General features: G+C 46.6%; 1 protein-coding gene across 1 annotated transcript in view; it reads right to left on the bottom strand.

The window, feature by feature from the left end:
• Positions 1-9,939, bottom strand: part of LOC138568887 (vomeronasal type-2 receptor 26-like) — a 200,055-nt gene extending 190,116 nt beyond the window's left edge. The window contains exon 1 of the mRNA XM_069646667.1: positions 9,718-9,939. Within this exon, the coding sequence (XP_069502768.1) occupies positions 9,718-9,939 (222 nt within the window). The remainder of the gene's footprint in view (positions 1-9,717) is intronic.
• Positions 9,940-19,582: the final 9,643 nt, after the last annotated feature.

Here is a 19,582-nt window from a genome sequence, read left to right as displayed (position 1 = left end):
GCAGCTGTGTGTGGACTACAGAGCAGGGTATGGGCTGGTGGCAGCTCCATGCTGAATATGACAGGTGCTCTGGATATCCTCCATTTTGGGATACCCAGGCCCTGCCATTGGAATCAGTTAATTCCTGATAGGAGACAAGATGGCTCATGTGGCCTCTTGCTTTCTATTGCCTGTTACTTTGTTTTCCCAAAGTCCTGGGTAGCCCTGACTCTGTCCCTTCACATGACTCGCGGCTGTTGAGTGGAAGTTCCATATATGGTATTGTGGGTGTCATGAACCATGGAGATAGCCCCTTCTGGTCTTCCTGGTCCTGGTCCAGACGGAGAGTGTGCTCCTTGATACTTCCAACATGGCCGTGCCCAGTGCCGTGTTCCGTACTGGCCTGTACGTCGGACACGGCACGTTCTATAAATGGGCCACGCCCCCGCACCTCCGCGCGTCTCAACGCTATCTCTAGGTAGTGTCTCGACGTATGTGTGCTGCTCGGCGTTAGCCTTCCAAGTTCCTGGCCAACTCCCTTATTCTTTCTTCCCTTTTCCCCTGTTTCCAGTATCTCTTACCTTTCTTCGATCCTCTTCCTGGACGTCCTGGGACACGCGACTTCCTGAAACTTTGAACGCTCGCGCTGGAGTCAGACTCGACTCGCGCGCACTTATACAAGTCCCGGTCCGGCCGGGAGAAGGAGTCCTCCGCGGAACGCCACAAGAAGAGAACTCAGGTGAGCCGGGGGGAAACCTTTGACAGATTGAGACGCCAAATGATCAACACTGATACCGCTATGGAGAAAGCGGTCCAGGACCTCATGCGCGGCATGCAGGAGCTAACAACCGAGGTACAGAACTTAAAGGCAGAGAAGGCAGCCTTGAAACAATTAGTGCTGTCACGTGACTCTGCCAATAAGGAAAGCGTGATACTGGGTGGAGTGGCAGACAAATATGATCGCTCGCCAAAATCCTTACGTGGATTTTACATTCAAGCCCTATTATTTTTCAACTTCCACGGCCAAGGTGGGCTTTATAATCTCCCACCTTACAGGGAATGCGTTATCTTGGGCCACTCCCCTAGTGAACTCTGGAGACGTCCTCCTGGACGATTATGATGCATTTATCCAGGCGCTCAAGTCTATGTTTGACCGCCCCGAACAAGTGTTCAGTGCCCTGGAACGCCTACTTGATTTTCGGCAAGGATCCCAGGATATGCTGACGTTAGTTACCAGATTCAAACACATGGTAAAGGAGACTGATTGGGGCCCTAAAGCGAGATTCACCTTATATTGCAGGGGTCTAAATGACGATATCAAGGATGAATTAGCCAGAGTGGCTCGCCCCAGTTCATTTCAGGCTTTCGTAGATCTAGCCTTACAAATAGACTTTCGTATCCAGGAAAGAAGGGCTGAAAGGAAAAAGGCTAAGACTGCCTTTCAACGAACCCCTCCGGAGTCGACTATGAAATCCGATCCTGTCTCAACCCCTAATAACGACTCTGAACCAATGCAAATAGGTGCCTTTCGTGGGCCAATTACTGCACAAGAAAGGATGAGAAGAATTCACACCGGCCTTTATATGTATTGTGCCTCAGACAAGCATCTCGTTAGAGAATGTCCTTTAGCCCCTCCAGGGCGTTCGGGAAACGCCAGCTCCCGACCCTAGATGGAGTGAGGTTTTGAGAGAAAGATGTCTGCTCCACATCAATCACATCCTTGAACTCTCCTGGACAGAATAACCTGGTGGTTCTACAGGCCTTTCTATCGCCCTCCAAGCACAAGCCCTATCCCATACTGGCCCTGGTGGACTGTGGAGCTATGGGAATTTTCATTGATCAATACTGGGTTATCAGGCATAAAATACCATATGAGTCACGGAACATTAAACAGCCGGTAGAAGCAATTGATGGGAGACCTCTCTCTTCAGGACCCATAACCCTACAGACAAAAGAGGTCTGTCTCTCCATAAACCACCACCAAGAGCAGATTACATTCAACATCATCAAATCAGCCTATTACCCTATGGTTCTGGGTATCCCCTGGCTTCAAAGACATTAATTGGACAGCAGGGTCATTGTTTCTGGGCTCTGAGTTTTGTATGTCCCACTGTTTATCCCTGGATCTCTCCTTAACACCAGCTATTGAACATTCAGGAGAGCAAAAAACCTCACTCATGGTTTCCAACATTGTACAAGTCCCAGAGGTCTACCAAGGATATACTGATGTCTTTTCGACTGCCATAGTCCAGGCTTTACCCCCTCATAGACCCGAAGATTGTGCCATTGAGACAGATCCCTCGGCAGTAATTCCCTTTGGCAGAATGTTTATCCTTTCAGAACCTGAGAAAAAGGCCCTCAGAGAATACCTGGACATCAATTTGGAAAATGGCACCATAAGACCCTCAAAATCTCCAGCGGGTGCCTCATTGTTCTTCGTTCCTAAGAAGGATTCCAAGGAACTCAGACCCTGCCTCGACTACCGTGGTCTAAATCAATGCACCCTCAAAGATCGGTACCCTCTGCCTCTGATTTCAGATATCCTGGAAGCTGTCAGAGGCACTGTAATATTCATGAAGTTGGACCTCCGGGGTGCCTATCACTTAATCCGTATCCGGGAAGGGGACGAATGGAAGACCGCCTTTAGAACGCCCTTTGGTCACTTTGAATATCTAGTCATGCCGTTTGGATTAGCTAATGCCCCTGCAGTTTTTCAACGTTTCATGGATAGGGTGTTTTCTGACATGCTTTTTCTCTTTGTCATTGTCTATCTAGATGACATTTTGATTTATACCAAGGATCCCTTGAAACATGAAGAACATGTCATGGCGGTACTACAACGGCTCTGTGAAAACAAGCTCTTGGTCAAACCTGAGAAATGTCTTTTTCACGTGACTTCAGATCATTACCTTGGATTCATCCTCAGCCCAGAAGGAGTTGGAATGGACCCTTCAAAGGTAAAGGCCATACTGACCTGGCCTTCCTCGCAAGAGAAGGCTTTTCAACGCTTGAAGACAAGATTCACGCAAGCCCCCGTCCTGGCTCAGCCTGACTTAGATCGCCCTTTTATAGTGGAAACGGATGCCTCCAACCATGCCATAGGAGCAGTCTTGAAACAGGTGCTTGAGGACAAAATGGACCACCCAGTGGCTTACCTCTCTAGAACCCTAACAACCAGCAAAACCCATTACTCCGTCCTGGAAAAGGATCTGTTGGCAATCCGCCAAGCCTTCACAGAACGGCGACATTTACTCCTGGGTGCTAGATATCCAGTCCAGGTCCGTACGGACCATCGAAATCTACAAATTCTCCAATCTATGGAGTGCAGGAACAGTTGTCAGGCGCGTTGGGCCTACTTCTTCGCCCAGTACCAATTCCAAATCACTCATGTTCCTGGATCACAAAACGTGATTGCGGACGCCTTGTCCGGACGTCCTGACTATTTAACCACTGAAGATAGGACCTATCCTACAATGTTTCCCAACACAATCTTTATAGCTCAAGCGATCAACCTCTTGGAAGAGATTCGAGCCAAAACCCAGTCCTCTGACCTCTGGAAGGACGTCTCTAGGAAGAATCCCTGGAACTTAAGAATCAAGGAAGGATACTTATTCAAGGACAATGCCTTGGTTATTCCCACACCGACACTTCAACATAAAATAATAACTCTCTGCCATGATACTTTTCATTCTGGACATCGTGGTGTAACCAACACGCTCCATCTTATACAAAGACAGTTTTGGTGGCCGGAAATGAAATGCAAGGTACAAGAGTACATTAAGAACTGTACTGTCTGCAGTCAGAATAAGCACGACAATAAGAGACCGGCGGGCCTTCTATTGCAACCTACACTGCCAACAAGACCATGGGAATGTATAGCTACAGACTTCATCGTGGAATTACCACCTTCCCGGGGTTACACGACCATCATGGTAACCATAGACTTGTTTACTCATATGGCACATTTCACGCCTCTCTATAAACTTCCTTCCTCTTCAGAGCTCGCAGGAATTTTCCTAGAACACATTTTCCTTCTTCATGGACTCCCTTCCAAGATCATTTCGAACCGAGGACCGCAATATATTTCACAATCCTGGAAACATCTCTGTCGTGTTCTAGGGATTCAACGTGCTCTTTCATCTGGATATCACCCACAGAGCAACGGGGCCACAGAACGTGTTAATCAAACCCTGGAGCAATATCTTCGTTGTTTCGCAACCAAGGTACAGGATGATTGGTCCCTCCTTATACCCTTGGCCGAATATTTGCCTATTACAATTCAGTTCACTCAGCGATCAACGTTAGCCCCTTCTATTGCAGTCAAGGTTTTCATCCCTCCGTGTTACCTTCAGTTCTATCACATCCAACTTCAGTACCTTCACTTGATTCCTGGATTAAAAGTCTCCTCAACATCCACAAGGAAGCCAAGGAACAATTGGGAAAGGCCCAGATTCGCACTAAGTGATATTATGACTTCAAAAGAAGACCAGCCCCCTCCTATTCTATTGGTGACCAGGTCTGGTTGTCCTCGAAACTATTACCACGACATCTATGCCCTAACAAGTTAGCCCCCCGATATTATGGTCCATGTTCCATAAAAGAAATCATCAATCCTGTTTCTTATCGGCTCAAGCTACCAGAGTCCTGGAAGAAAATACATCCAGTTTTTCACACTTCTCTACTCAAACCATACATCCACTCCACCCGGAAAACCGGCAGACCCGGTCCTGTGATTGTGGACAATCAGCTGGAATATGAAGTATCCAGAATATGTGACTCCAGGTACAAACGGGGTCCGCTTCAATACCTGGTCAGTGGAAAGGCTATCCTCCTAGAGAGAGAACATGGGAACCACTGTCCAACCTAAACACCCCTCGATTGCTGAGAAGATTCCATCTCATACACCCTGGCAAGCCTGGTGGGACGGGGTTTTGGAGGAGGCATGCTGTCATGAACCATGGACATAGCCCCTTCTGGCCGGCTCACCACTTGGGCCAATCACACAAGAGTGCGACTTGAGTTATCACGGTAACTCAGCCCAGGGTGCCTAAAAGTGGAACAAAGGGCTTGACTTGGGTTGGAGTCACAGAAGAGAACACAAACGCCATTTTAGAATCGAGTCTTGGAAAAAAATACCAACCGGAGAATTAATATTAATTAAATAAACCAGTCGTATGTTCGAGGCTAAGAGAATTAAATAATGAAAGCTGGTAGCCTCGAACAATGGAAAAATCCCATAGGAAAATATTCGCGGTCGAATATAAAAAGTAGTTTCCACTGCCACCAGCCAAAACTCGATCAGGGGGGACGGAGACGTGCCCCCTCGACTAACAGACCCTGGGGCAATCGAATTGCCCCGACCAGTACGTCCACAATATGATGGTTTGTACTGGTTTCTGTTAATAATTTGGGACTAGTAAAGCCAATGGTGACTTTACATGCCCTGGGAGACAGTAGTCAGCCCCAGGGTGTGGAGTCTATGGTGGGGTGTCATTATGACACCCCTGTGTTACTGCACAGAGGGTGCTGTGTAACACACATAGGAAAAACGCATGAGACTCTATGGAGTAAAGGACCCCATAGCCCATAAAACACATTACCAGTCAAAGGAATACCATAAATCATGTCCAAGAGTGGGAGGAAATCTCACTCTTGGCAGGAGGAAAAAAACAAACTCCGGAAATCCAGCAAAGCTGCTGGGGGACTCACTAGGTTAGGAAATTCAGCCTAAACAGAGAATTCTCCCTAACATGGACGTTGATTCCAAAATGTTTACTGGCATTGTTCTGGAGCCCATTCAAACCTGGATGGACATGTTCATTATTCTGTCACCTAATCAGTTTGATTTTAGGAAAACCTAGGCACTGATGCAGGAGGTCTTTTAATTAACATCCTGCAAAACGCTGCATGGACCTCTGGAAACTCGTCTATTTATGTTGCATCGATTGATCTGACCGCAGTTTTTGACCTCGTGGATAGGTCAATCCTGTGGCCCAAACTCGATACCTTAGGAATGCCACCCCCCTGTTGTCGATTCTTTATTACATGCATGAAGACTCCAGACTTAAGGTGCTACTTAGTGTTGAGGGTGATCTATCTCAAGAAATCAGGATCACCAACGGTTTAAGGCAAGGATGTATTTACGCCCCACCAATGTTTAATTTGCACTTCTCTGATCTGGGAAATAGCTTTAAAAACCTCATAGTATATTCTCCGAAGATTGAAGGCACTAAGTTAGTGTGGACTGCTTATGCAGACGATGTGACCTTGTACGATCTCACCCCTATTGGCCTCCAGCGCCTTTTATCAGCCTTTAATAAATACATCCTGGTAAATGCTCTAAAAATAAACTATTCTAAGACAGTTATAGTATGCTTATCCAACAAGAAAAAATGTTTTACCTGGTTCTTAAATCATGAAAAACTTCCCACAAGCCTGGCCTTCAAATATCTAGGAAACCCGGTGTTTGGAGATAAGAAAAAAGCTAACATCCTGGCCTTACTGGACGCGAAGGTAGGAACCATGATTGCCCAAATACGTAAAATAGATTTGAAATACAGCAAATTCTCGTTGGTACCCAGTGTCCGCCTGTACAAAAGTAGAATTGTGGCCCAATTCTGTTATGGATTGGAACTAGCTCCTTCTTGGTGTAGGGGTGAGGTGGCAATATATGAAGCCAAGACAGTTAAATCTATGGTGAGATGTCTGCCAAAATGTGTACCCTTGATGGCGATTCGTTATGAGCGGGGTCTGCATTCTTTGAGGAGTGTCCTCGAATGGCATAGATTGGGTTTATAGAGGAAATTGATAACCAGTCATGAATCCACACTATATGACATCATGGGGAAGGGCATCAGGTGTGGTGTCCCCACATCAAAATATCTGAGGGACATGATGGAGGAAGCCAATGATGTACTTGATCAATTGGGGGTACAGAGAGATTTGTTAATCAAAAACCCAATGAAAGTGAAAAAATGATTGCCACATCCGGACTGGAATCTTACGGTGTCTGAGGTTAAGAAGACCAAATTATATCATCAAATTGTAAATGACTACAAAAAGATGGGGGAACCCGCTCCATATTTAATTACATTCCTGAATAGCGAATGGAGGCAGGAACTTAAGAGATTCCGATTTAACGTGTTGGGCACTGGCGAAATATTAGACATTCGCAATGGTAAGACAAGGGGGTATTCTCCCTGTAGGACTTGTAAGCAAAAGGAGTACTGTGCGACATTGACGCACTTGCTGACTATGTGTGATGATTTTAGGAAGGAACGTATCAGCTACTTCAGTAGCTATATGCCCAACACCGAGTGTGTTGACTTAGAGCTTTTGTGGCAGGATATGCTGCATGGCAAAAGAGTAAACCTACAGATTGCAGTAGTGAGATTTTTGAAAGTGTGCTGCGGTTTATGAAATCATCTTGAATAACTTATTAATTGCTAGTAAATTCAGCACCAGCACTCGCTTAATTCGAACATAAAATAAATAATAAGGGACGAAAATAAAAAAAAAACAAGATTATGGAGAAGTATAATGTTAGCCATTGCTGTAACTGTGACTGTCAGTCGACTAAGCTAATCTGTGTAAATTTGTACTTCTGCTTGCATTGAAATCTTTGTATTGTCAATTTTAAGGGGATCACTACAAACTGCACCACAAATTGCACCATTTTAGTATTTGTTCTTTGGGTTCTGTATAGAAGTTGTGAGTATTAAGTGGTCCAATAGTAAATCTGTATATTGTTATGGTAAATTCGATTGTTTTATGTGTTTTAATGTCTAACATTGTAAGGTATGAATTTTCTAAAGCTGATATTGAATTTTTTTTTAATCTGATGTTTTAAACTGATCTTTTAAAATTGGTGTTTTTTTCGTTAGCATAAACTCAATAACTGTGTTTTGTAAAAGTTACTTTGTAACTATAAATAAAATAAAATAAAAAAAAAGATTTCCTTTCCCGATCCCCCGTGAATCAGAGGTGGCTACTGTGATGCTGGAAATGCATTGGAGGGCATTGCTCTGTAGTCCCTTTTCATGTGTGTTCTGTATTGTTTTCTGCCCAGGAGTACATGTGGGACTCCTGTGGTGCAGCTCTTCCTCTTTTGGTTTGGTGTACAGACCCTTGGGATACCCTTATGGCACCCATGGATGGGGGTACAACCCTGTACCCCTAGTGAATGTTTTTGGGCAGCTGTGTGTGGACTACAGAGCAGGGTATGGGCTGGTGGCAGCTCCATGCTGAATATGACAGGTGCTCTGGATATCCTCCATTTTGGGATACCCAGGCCCTGCCATTGGAATCAGTTAATTCCTGATAGGAGACAAGATGGCTCATGTGGCCTCTTGCTTTCTATTGCCTGTTACTTTGTTTTCCCAAAGTCCTGGGAAGCCCTGACTCTGTCCCTTCACATGACTGGCGGCTGTTGAGTGGAAGTTCCATATATGGTATTGTGGGTGTCATGAACCATGGACATAGCCCCTTCTGGTCTTCCTGGTCCTGGTCCAGACGGAGAGTGTGCTCCTTGATACTTCCAACATGGCCGTGCCCAGTGCCGTGTTCCGTACTGGCCTGTACGTCGGACACGGCACGTTCTATAAATGGGCCACGCCCCCGCGCCTCCGCGCGTCTCAACGCTATCTCTAGGTAGTGTCTCGACGTATGTGTGCTGCTCGGCGTTACCCTTCCAAGTTCCTGGCCAACTCCCTTATTCTTTCTTCCCTTTTCCCCTGTTTCCAGTATCTCTTACCTTTCTTCGATCCTCTTCCTGGACGTCCTGGAACACGCGACTTCCTGGAACTTTGAACGCTTGCGCTGGAGTCAGACTCGACTCGCGCGCACTTATACAAGTCCCGGTCCGGCCGGGAGAAGGAGTCCTCCGCGGAACGCCACAAGAAGAGAACTCAGGTGAGCCGGGGGGAAACCTTTGACAGTGGGGAAGTCCAGGACAGACTGGCTGGAGCCTTACCAGTGACTGTATGTTGTGGGTACACCCTTGGGGTGGGACCTGGGTGAATGGAGTGTGTGACCAATATGCACCTCTTGTTATGGGTGTCTGGTTTCTGGTATGTGACACAAAGACTGAGACAGCACCGCCCGAAACTGGTATGAATGCATTTTGGAGTACTGAATGGCTGGGTACTTGTCCCAATACACATTCCTTGCTGTGAGTGTCTGGAGGGAGGAGAATGGCCTGAATGCTCTGTGAGCCTGATTGGCTGCCTGCCTGCATGAATGTCTTTCTGAGTGATTGGTTGCCTGAGGTGACCCAGCAGAGTGAATGAGAGACCAAACCGTATATCTGGGGGCCTTGCACTGATGGAAATTGTTCACAAGCTGAAGTTGTTACTTGATGCTTAACCTTGTAGCCCACTGGAAGAAGAAGAATTGCTGCTGCTGTCCTTCGCCAATCTGAAAGCTGCTGTGCCTTCAAGGAACTAATCCAAGAGAGGGCCTGGCTAGGAGACATCTTCCCGAGCTACGAGGGACCATCGTGCACCGCTAACCTTCGTCGAAGCACTCTGGAAGTTTGCCTTCGAAAGACTGTCAACTGGAGACGGGGACCGAAAAGGAGAACGAAGAGAAGCATCGGACAGCCATCCACTGTCGTTGACTAGGGTTCACAGGTTTGCTATAACCGCTGGAGGCAGTTGAAGCCGTGTTGCCCAGAAGCGGGAACCACTTGATGCTGAGCCACCGACGACCAGAGCCGCAAAGCTCCATTGATTAAGTCACTTTGAATTCAAGGACGCTCTCACCAGCACCGCCAACCGATTTTTCCTGCCGGAGAAAGTTGAGGCCGCCGACGCGCCGAGGAGCATCCGCCGGTGAGTTTCCCGCCACCCGAAGACTGCAGAGATGCTGACGACCAGATGCCCTTGCTGTGCCAAAGTTCTTCAGTAACTCTTGTGGCAACAAAGTATCGTCATCGTCGTTGAGGTGCACCGCATGCCTCATCTTTGCAGGACATCCACGACTCATCGACGACGAGCACCGCCAGGACCGAAGTTGCTGCCTTGATGCCTTCGTTCACCATTTCCTCATGGAATCTCAATGATCCGTAGCTCATTCCTTAAAGGGAGACGCTCAAGAAGGATCCGTCGACGACCCGGTGACAAACTCTGCTATTCCAGGTATAATGGGGTGGTATAACCTTTTCAGAGGGAAATAAGACTCACATAAACAATATATGGACTGGGCTTGTTTCATATCTTTATTTACAGGTTGCCCAGGTGGGGGATCTTCGCACAGAGTATAGGTAAACAGGGCCAGTATTCTGCCTATTGTTTTAGCCAACCTACTTTCCTACCATGTCTATTGTTGGTTCAATTTATTGACTGGTTTGTATGACATTTGAACTGCGTACAGTTGATGCATTGTAATGGAATCAAAGAGTAATTGTGGTACCACATAGAAACTGTATATATTTACCCTTTTAGATTAACTTGAGCAGAAAGTGTGTTATTGTGATTGTGTACATAATTTCAGCCTATTTATATAAAGAACTGTGTTTTCACTAACATAGTGTGTGGACATTCCTTTGTGGGTTCTTGGGGAATCCACTGTACTTAAGAACCATCCCAAATCTGCTCCTGAGAGCTTAAGCCTTGATTGCTCGACCATAGCTACCGAATAGAGAATCTTGGCTGGGGTCCATTGTGCCTCTCCTCTGCCGTATAGAGAGCAGGAGTACAGATACCCCCTTCCAGTCTTTACACTGGTGGCAGCAGTGGTATGCTTATGGTTTTAAGAATCAGTGTGTAACCTTGCCACTTACAAAAATATCTACACTTTGTTGAATTGTAGTTTAATTGTGTGCTAGATAACTACATTACAAGCAATGGAATCTATTGCAAATGGTAAATTGACTAGGATGAGCTTAGAGGCTCTTCAGAGTGCTTGTGAAGCCAGGGAGTTAGACTTTGAGGATGAGTCTAGGGCTGAGCTGATGGCTTCCCTGGTGGACTACCAGACTGATTGTGAAGCTCTTGAAGGGGGGGATGTAACCATTGAGGCCCCTGCCCCTGGGGATGTTATTGAATCTGATTCTGGGAATGCCACCACTCCTGCTGCCTCTGTTCCGACCTCCACCATTGTTTGTTCAGGGAATTCCTTGGAACTTGAATATGTCCTTTGAATATAAAAAGTTGGAAATAGAATCTGAACTTAAGAAAGCGGATTTGGCACAGCAAGTGATACTCAAGAATAGGCATCTTGAACTCAAAGACAAGGACACTGAATGTCAGAAAATCCAGCTAGAGAAGATAGGGTGGAGACTTCAGCTAAACCTGTTGAGTCGGGTCCCCAGCCACCAAGTTTATGAAAGATTTGGTTGGTGTGTATGTGGAGGGTTCTGACATCCTCCAATGGATTGAAGCATTTGAAATGGCGTGTGGAATCCATGATGTTGAGAAAAAAGAGATTGGGCTAAGTGTTTGTTAAGCAGAGTGCCTCAGACTGGATATGACGGTATTCTGAATCTGAGTGTGGAAGAAAGGGTTCAGTATGAGTGCATGAAGTCTGCTTTGATTGCCAAGTTTGGCAAGACACCTGCAAAGTACCTTAAAAGGTTCAGGAAATTTAAGAAAAGAGAGAATGTGATTGACTGGGTTAGTGCTGCACATATGAACATGATGGGGTGGATTGATGGATACAAGGTGAAAAGTTTTGTTGAATTGTCCCACCTTTTTTTTTTTGAGCATTTTTCAGAAGCCTGTTCACCAGAGTTGTGTCAGTATGTTGCTGACCAGAACATTTTAGACCCCTTTAAACTGGCCAGGCTGGCTGACAAGTGGGTCTCCCACGGGTGTCCCCTAAGGAACCCAGTGGGAAGGACAAGGACAAAGAAAAGGGGGCCTCTCAGAAGTCTGAGGAGTCCCAAAAGCAGTCGGAGTAGAGTAAACCAAAACCTTACTCTCCTAAAACCAAAATTCTAGTGGGGATTAGTCCTATGTGGGTGGGAGTAAGAATATTGGTCTGCCTGTTGCAAAGCAGGTTCCCAGTGGCTCCAGTACCGTACCCCGCACTCCTGGCACTTGTTGGGACTGTGGATCTCTGGACCACAAGAAGGGATACCCCAAGTGTAAAGGTAAGGCACTTGGAGTCCAGGTTGTCAGCCTGAGCTACCCTTACTCCGTACCTGAGGTGGAGGCCACGGTCCTCCCCTTCTCTACTCGGATCACATTTGGTGCTCCCGTAGAGATTTCCCTAGTGTCCCTTGGGGTCTGGGACCAGTACGCAGAAGTACTGGCTACAATCCCACAGAACACCCATAGGTTTTTGAGAAGTGTCCTCTTGAATGGCCAGCCTTCTACTGGTTTGTGAGACACTGGGGCAAGCATGACAGTGATGGACAGGACCCTGCTCAAGCCAGAGGACTATGTAGGTGCTGCTCTCACAACCACCAGGTTAGCTGGAGGGCCCCCAAAATTATCGCCTGTAGCCTAAGTCAACATTTCGATTGGAGACAAGACAGCGAAGCTTCCTGTCCTGGTTCAGAACAACGTGCCTGCTGACATTTTGTAAGGCAATGATTTGGTGGAAATGGGGATGATCACGGATAGTCTACACATGGCTGCTGCGGCGGTCACCCGATCACAGGGCACATCGGGTCTGACTGAGAGTCCGGTACCCAAGCCGATAGGGAAACCCAAGGCAAGAAGATGGAAGGGGTAGAAGGGTACCTCTGCGAAGGGGGCCCCTTCTCTTCCCGCTGCTTCAGCAGCATCTGCTGGAATTCATGCTCCGGACAGGCTGGATCCAGTGGTGAACCAAGACTCGACTCCGGAGGGAGAGGTGCTCAACCTGGAGGACCACCCCAACCTTCAATGCCTGTTGGCTGAAGGGAAACCCTCCCGGGTGGACTTCTGTAAGGGACAGAGAGAGCACCACTCTCTCAAGGGTCTAAAGAAACAGGCCCTGTCCCAAGCACAAGGAGAAGTGCCTAGGACATTCCGGATATATTGGGAGGGTGAGCTCCTTGTCAGTGAGCCCACTAAGCATGAACCTAATGCCCTCAAGAGGTTGGTGGTACCCCAGGTTTACAGGCCCTTCCTACTGCAGTTGGTGCATGAGGTGCTCTTTGCTTGTCATCTTGGTGCCAAGAAGACAAAGCAAAGGTTCTCTTCCCATTTCTACTGGCCGCGGATGGGAATAGAAGTGGAGTCCCACTGCAGGACCTGCCCAACTTGTCAGTTGTCTGGCAAGACTGGAGGCAGTGTCATTCCCCTCACTGCAGCCGTTGCCAGTGGTTGGCACACCATTCGAGAGGGTGGGCATCGACATTGTCCCCTGGACCCTCCCACTTCAGGTGGACATCGGTTCATCCTAGTCTTGGTTGATCATGCCACCAGGTACCCTGAGGCTATACCCTTTGTACTGTTACTGCCATGATGTTTGTCTGTCAAGGTCATGAAGTCAGGGGCACAGGCATGCAGGGGTTGCATGCACAGGAGACCTGGGTGGACACTGTCCTGGCGCCAAAGTGAACAAAAGTAAACAAGAACATCCATTTAACACCAAAAAGCTTTATTATGGAGATAGCACTTCAGATGCATTAACCTTGAACATTCCATCCATTAAGCACTTCAGATGCATTAACCTTGAACATTCCATCCATTAAGCAGCCCTAAGTGTATTCTTGGGTGTGGCTGCTAATGGAATCAAAGCTATATAAGCTGCCCTGATCCTCAAGACAGATACTTTGCGTTATTCTGCACTTACCAGCAGCGTAACGCTCACCGTCGCCTGAGGTCAGACCTGCTTATCTTTGAAGACCCTGCTTCCTGGACATCCTGCTTCCTGCCATCATACTTACTAACTGGGGGAAGCTGTTCTTACCTGTACATCTCTTCGGCGAACCGAGCATTCATCTTTACACTATCCGGAACGCTGAAATCTTCATCTTGGCACCGGAGCACGACACGCTCCATCGTCGACAGCAGCGCCTGCAAGGAAAAACAGAAGATAAGGTTAGACATCTAAAAAACAGTCAGTTTAAGATCACGCTTCGCCATACTTCGGGCTTTTCCTTAAACCATCACTTACCTGCTGTCGAACGTTGCGGTAGCATCAATTTTCCATCCGGCCGCGTCTCGCGTCTCACAGGTGCTTTAAGGCCGCATTGCCATCTAAGGAAAGAAAACGGAAGAGAGACATTATTGCGGGCATAAGGAGCAACATATAAAGACATTAAACAGAACTAACAGAATCACACAAGCTCAAGATAAACTTACCAATCATAAGGAGAAGCATAGTCGCAGCTGGACTGGACTAATCCTTATCAGGGATCAGTGAAGGAACTAGATTCCATTTAACGCGCCCCTGCCAGAAGTAGCAGGAGGGAGAGCTTGCCTTCCATAATTCACAGGTGAGCTTTATGGGCCGGCGTATGATCACAGAAACCGTACTTTGGGGAGAAGGGTTCTAGAGGTGCAACAATCACAGATTGGCGCACTCACACACTCTTATGTCCACACAGGAGCAGTATCACCACATACCAGCGCTCACAGCTTTTTTACCGAGGGAGAGACCTGAAAGGGGTGATTCAAGTTCAGGATGAGCTGCAACCGTGCCCCAACGCTGCTGCAGAGACTAGGTGAGCGTAACAGAACGTGAAGCCTCAAAAACTCTCTGCCTGGGGGTTATGGAAACTTCAGAAACAGATCAGTTAGCCCCCTTACTAGGGGAATTACGGACTGAAGTACATGCTTCAAGACAGGAAACCAATGCATTACGGAGGTATCTTATTGTAACCCGAGAAAGAACTGACGAATTGGCAAGGCAAAAGCTACAAGCACAAGCAGGACAGGTTCCACTGCCTGAAGTAACCCATTCTTCTAATTCTTCGACACCCCAGCAATCAACACCAGTTCAGGTGGTTCTTCCTAGAGCAGTGCCTCTAGCCCCTCCCGAATGCTACATCGGTGACCCAAACAAGTTTGCAATATTTATGAACCAATGTCGCCTTCATTTCTTGTGCAGACCAGGAACCTTTCCTAATGACCAAGCCAAAGTGGCGTTTGTACTCTCGTATTTAGGAGGCAGTGCGGCAGACTGGTCTATACCTTTGGTAAACCAAGATGACCCTTTACTCTGGAACTTTGGGAATTTCCAACATGAGATGGAGAAGTTGTTTGCCTGTCATACTCAAGGACAAACTCTGGATAACGAGTTGTTGTCACTCAGACAAGGGAGTCAAGATCTAATAACCTATATAGCAACCTTCAATCATCTCGTAGCCCAGACCAACTGGCCAGAGGAGATGAGGACTATACTCTTTTACTGAGGGTTAAGTGGAGAACTTAAGGATGTGCTGGCGCAAGTGGTGAATCCCCCTGAGAGGTGTGCAGACTTCATAGACCTGACGGTGCAACTCGATCATAGGTTGCAGAATCGTAAAATGGATCGAGCTAGATCAGAGGGACGGTCAGTTTACGTACGACCTTGTCAGAATAAGACTAAACCACATGAACAGTCTGAGCCAAAGCGAATTGGTGGATTACAAAGTCCCCTTACCAAAGCAGAAAGGGAAAAAGAAGACAACAACAGCTTTGCTTATATTGTGGACAAGCAGGTCACTTCCTCCATGACTGCCCGGTAAAACCACCCAAACAAACGATTGGGGCAACAGACAAAACTGATGAAGAAAAAGAACAGAACTCGGGGAAATGCCAATGCCCGGCAAGTGTAGGGGTCCACTTGTTGAGCATGAAAAAGGAATCCGTGCAGACCTCACATCTAGTCCTTCCAGTGCTTTTGGTGAATCACAAGCAACCATCAAAAATACATGCCTTGGAGGCATATATTGATTGTGGAGCTGTGGGTAACTCCATTGACCAAGATTTGGCTCTCCGAATAGGCCTTCCTCTCCGACAGAACCAGAAATCGGAAAATGTCACTGCTGTGGATGGTTCTCAGCTATCATCCGGCCCGGTTACACAATACACCAAAAGTCAAGCTTCTGTGTCAGGACGGGCATCAAGAGGACATTACTTTCGATCTCATCGGTGCTCCCCAGTTCCAGATAATATTGGGAATGCCCTGGCTGGAGTCCCACAATCCTAGGATCGACTGGCGGAAACGAGTTCTGACATTTCCTCATGATTGTTCCGACACATGTTACAAAAAAGATGACACCAATATGAAACCGAAGAAAGGAATCATGTTGGGCCTCATCAACTCCTTACCGCTTGAATACCAAGATTACCAGGATGTCTTCAAAAAAGAACAAGCCAATGTTCTGCCCCCGCACAGATCCTACGATTTTCAAATAGATCTTATACCCAGAGCCCAGATTCCTTGCAGCCGAATTTACGCTCTAACAGAACAGGAAAACCAGCATCTTAGAACTTAGGTGGATCAATACCTGGTGAATGGTTTCATTCGCACATCCAAGTCACTTGCATCCTCTCCCTTATTCTTCGTGCCTGAAAAGGAAGGGTACTTAAGAACTTGCATCGACTATACAGCCATCAATCAGATCACAGTAAAAAATTGATATTCCTTACCACTTATACCAGAGCTCCTGGATCAAGTGAAACATGTTCAAATCTACACAAAACTGGATTTAAGAGGAGCGTACCATCTTGTAAGAGTAAAAGAAGGAGACGAGTGGAAAACGGTTTTCCGCACGAAGTACGGCCTCTTTGAATACCAGGTCATGCCCTTCGGGCTATGTAATGCTCCCGCGGCGTTCCAATTCTTTATGAATGATGTACTCCGTGAACTATTGGATGTTTGCGCTTTTGTTTACATTGACGAGTTTCTTATCTACTCAAATTCCATGGAAGAACATGTAGGCCATGTCCGTACAGTCTTAGAGAAGCTTCGACAACACCAATTGTATGCCAAGTTGGAAAAATGTTTTTTCCATGTAACTGAGGTCGAGTTTCTCGGTTTCATGCTCACACCACAAGGCGTACATATGGACATACGAAAGGTGGATACAATTCTCCAATGGTCTTCACCAACTTCCACGAAAGGAGTTCAAAGCGTACTCGGATTCGCCAACATTTACCGTCGGTTTATACCTGGGTTTTCACAAATTGCACATCCAATTACCTCCTTGTTAGAGAAAAATCAAAAGTTCCATTGATTGACAGAAGCTGAAGAAGCCTTCCAGAAGTTGAAACGAGCATTCGCTACATCACCAGTCCTTCGACACCCACGACCAGACCAACCTTACATAGCTGAGACAGATGCTTCAAAAATAGCCATGGGAGCAGTATTGTCACAACAAGACCCTGAAACAGACCAACTACACCTCGTTGCATTCTGGTCCCGCAAATTTTCAGCCCCCAAGTTGATCTACGCAATCACAGATAAGGAATTACTGGCGATTAAGCAGCATTCAAGGCCTGGAGACATTACCTTCTTGGGGCGAGACATACTGTCATTGTCAACACAGACCACCGTAACTTGCAATACTTGAAAACCGCCAAAGCACAATCCTCGCGTCAACTTTGTTGGGCCCTCTTTTTCGCGGAATACGATTTCATTATCACATATAGACCTGGAGTATGCAATGGGAAGGCAGACGCTCTATCAAGCATGAGTGAAGAAAAAGAGGCTTTTACAGCATCCAACCCCATGGCCATAATTCCTGAGGAAAGGAGTCAAACCAGAATAGCTGCCACCATGTGTGTGGATGACCAAAGTGCCAGTTTGCAATCCCCAATGCATCAATCAACACAACAGGAATGGCTGTTAAAAGGTGACCAGTGTACCATCGAAGACAATCTACCATATTTCCAAGGACGATTATATGTCCAAGACCAAGAACTGCAAAAGCAAATCATCACAAATTACCACGATTCGTTAGTGGAAGAACACCCAGGAATAGCCAAAACTCAGGCTAAGGTAAAACAAAACAACTGGTGCCCAACCTGGCGAAAAGACATCGCCCAGTTTATTGAAACCTGCGGAGTCTCTGCACAACACAAGTCTAAGAAACAGGACCCTGCTGGCTTACTACATCCCCTAACAGTACCACCAGCAGTTTGGCATACCTTTTCGATGGACTTCATCACAGATCTTCCACCCTGCAATGGATACAACACCATATTAGTCGTTGTGGATTTATTCTCCAAAATGGCCCATTTCATCCCTCTGAAGGGACTTCCAACTGCGTCAACTCTTGATTCTGTGTTCCTAGAGAACTTGGGTGAGGGTTATTCGGGGAGTAGGAGTGTTTCACCAGATGATGAGATGCAGTATCCCCTTCCCTGTAGTTTAGTTTAGTTTAGTTTGTTTATTTGTATAGTGCAGCCAAACCCTAGGGTAACTGGGCGCTTTATCCTTAGTAGGAGCAATGGTTACAGAAGGTTGCACATACAGAAGACAGCAGAAGATGATACAGTACAATAAATAGGTGAGGGACCAGGTTACAAAATAGTCTGTGAGGAGGGGCAAAGTACGGTTATAGGGGAACCAGATACAAAGAACCAGATACAAAGATACAAGTGGCATAGTGGCATACATGGTGGCATACATTTGATGCAAGGATACATTTGATACAAGGAAACAAGGAAGCAGGATTTAGCTAAGTGCAGTTAACAGTCTATTGCTGAGTTGTAAGTAGTTCCTTTACCTTGGCTCTGAATGACCAGAACAACGTGTCAGCTCTGATTGTCGTTGGTAGTGCATTCCAGCATTTTGTTGCTAGCACAGGAAAGCTTGCTCCTCCAGCCATTTTCAGGTTGAACCTCGGGATGTTAAGTTGGTGTAGGCATGTGGATCTAGTTGGTCTGGTAGAGTTCTGTCTCGTACATTTGTCTGATAAGTAACGTGAGGCTGTCAGATAGAGGCATTTGTGTGTAATGACCAGTGCTCGTAATTTAATTCTCTCACGGATAGGGAGCCAGTGAGATTCCTTTCTTACGGTGGAAATGTGGGCCTTTTGCGGGGGAGATTAAGGGTGAATCTGAGGGCGTTGATTTGGAGTATCTGTCGTCTGTTCAGCTTGTGGTTACTGGAGCCGAGGAACAGTGTGTTATAGTAGTCCAGTTTGGACAATATGAGGGCCCAAGCCAGTGTGAGGCGACTGTTGGTGGATAAGAGTGGTTTCCAGGCATTAATACGTTTATTGGTGTAGGCTGTAGATGAGATGGTGGCATTAATTTGTTTTTTGTGAGAGAGAGTTGAGTCAAGATACACACCCAGTGTTTTGACTTCTTTTGACACTTTTATAATGTTGCCATCAATGCCAAAGGATTGGTATCTGGGGTCAAGTTTGTTGAGACGGGCCTGTGAACTGACGATCAGCAGTTCCGTCTTGTCATCGTTTAAGCAGAGGCTATGGGTGGCCATCCATGTTTGGATTTCAAGGTAGATCTCATTTAGTTTTGCAACATCATCCTCACAGCTCCCTGAGAGCGCTATGAGGACCTGGGTGTCGTCAGCATAGCTTGTGTATGTAACAACCAGGTCATCAAGGCGGTCAAAGAGGAGCTTGGTGAAGATATTGTAAAGCGTGGGGGAGATACAAGATCCTTGGGGGACTCCACATTGGATTGGGACGGGGTCTGCAGCGGGACCGCCTGATGGGGCAAAGACCCTGGTTGTTCTGTCCGATAGGAAGGACCAAATCCAATTGGTGGTA

This window comes from Ambystoma mexicanum, chromosome 2q, assembly GCF_040938575.1.
Source record: "Ambystoma mexicanum isolate Mex_15411 chromosome 2q, UKY_AmexF1_1, whole genome shotgun sequence".
Lineage (NCBI taxonomy): Eukaryota > Metazoa > Chordata > Amphibia > Caudata > Ambystomatidae > Ambystoma > Ambystoma mexicanum.
Note: the sequence above shows the minus strand (reverse complement) of the source record. Positions and strands in the feature narration are given on the sequence as shown.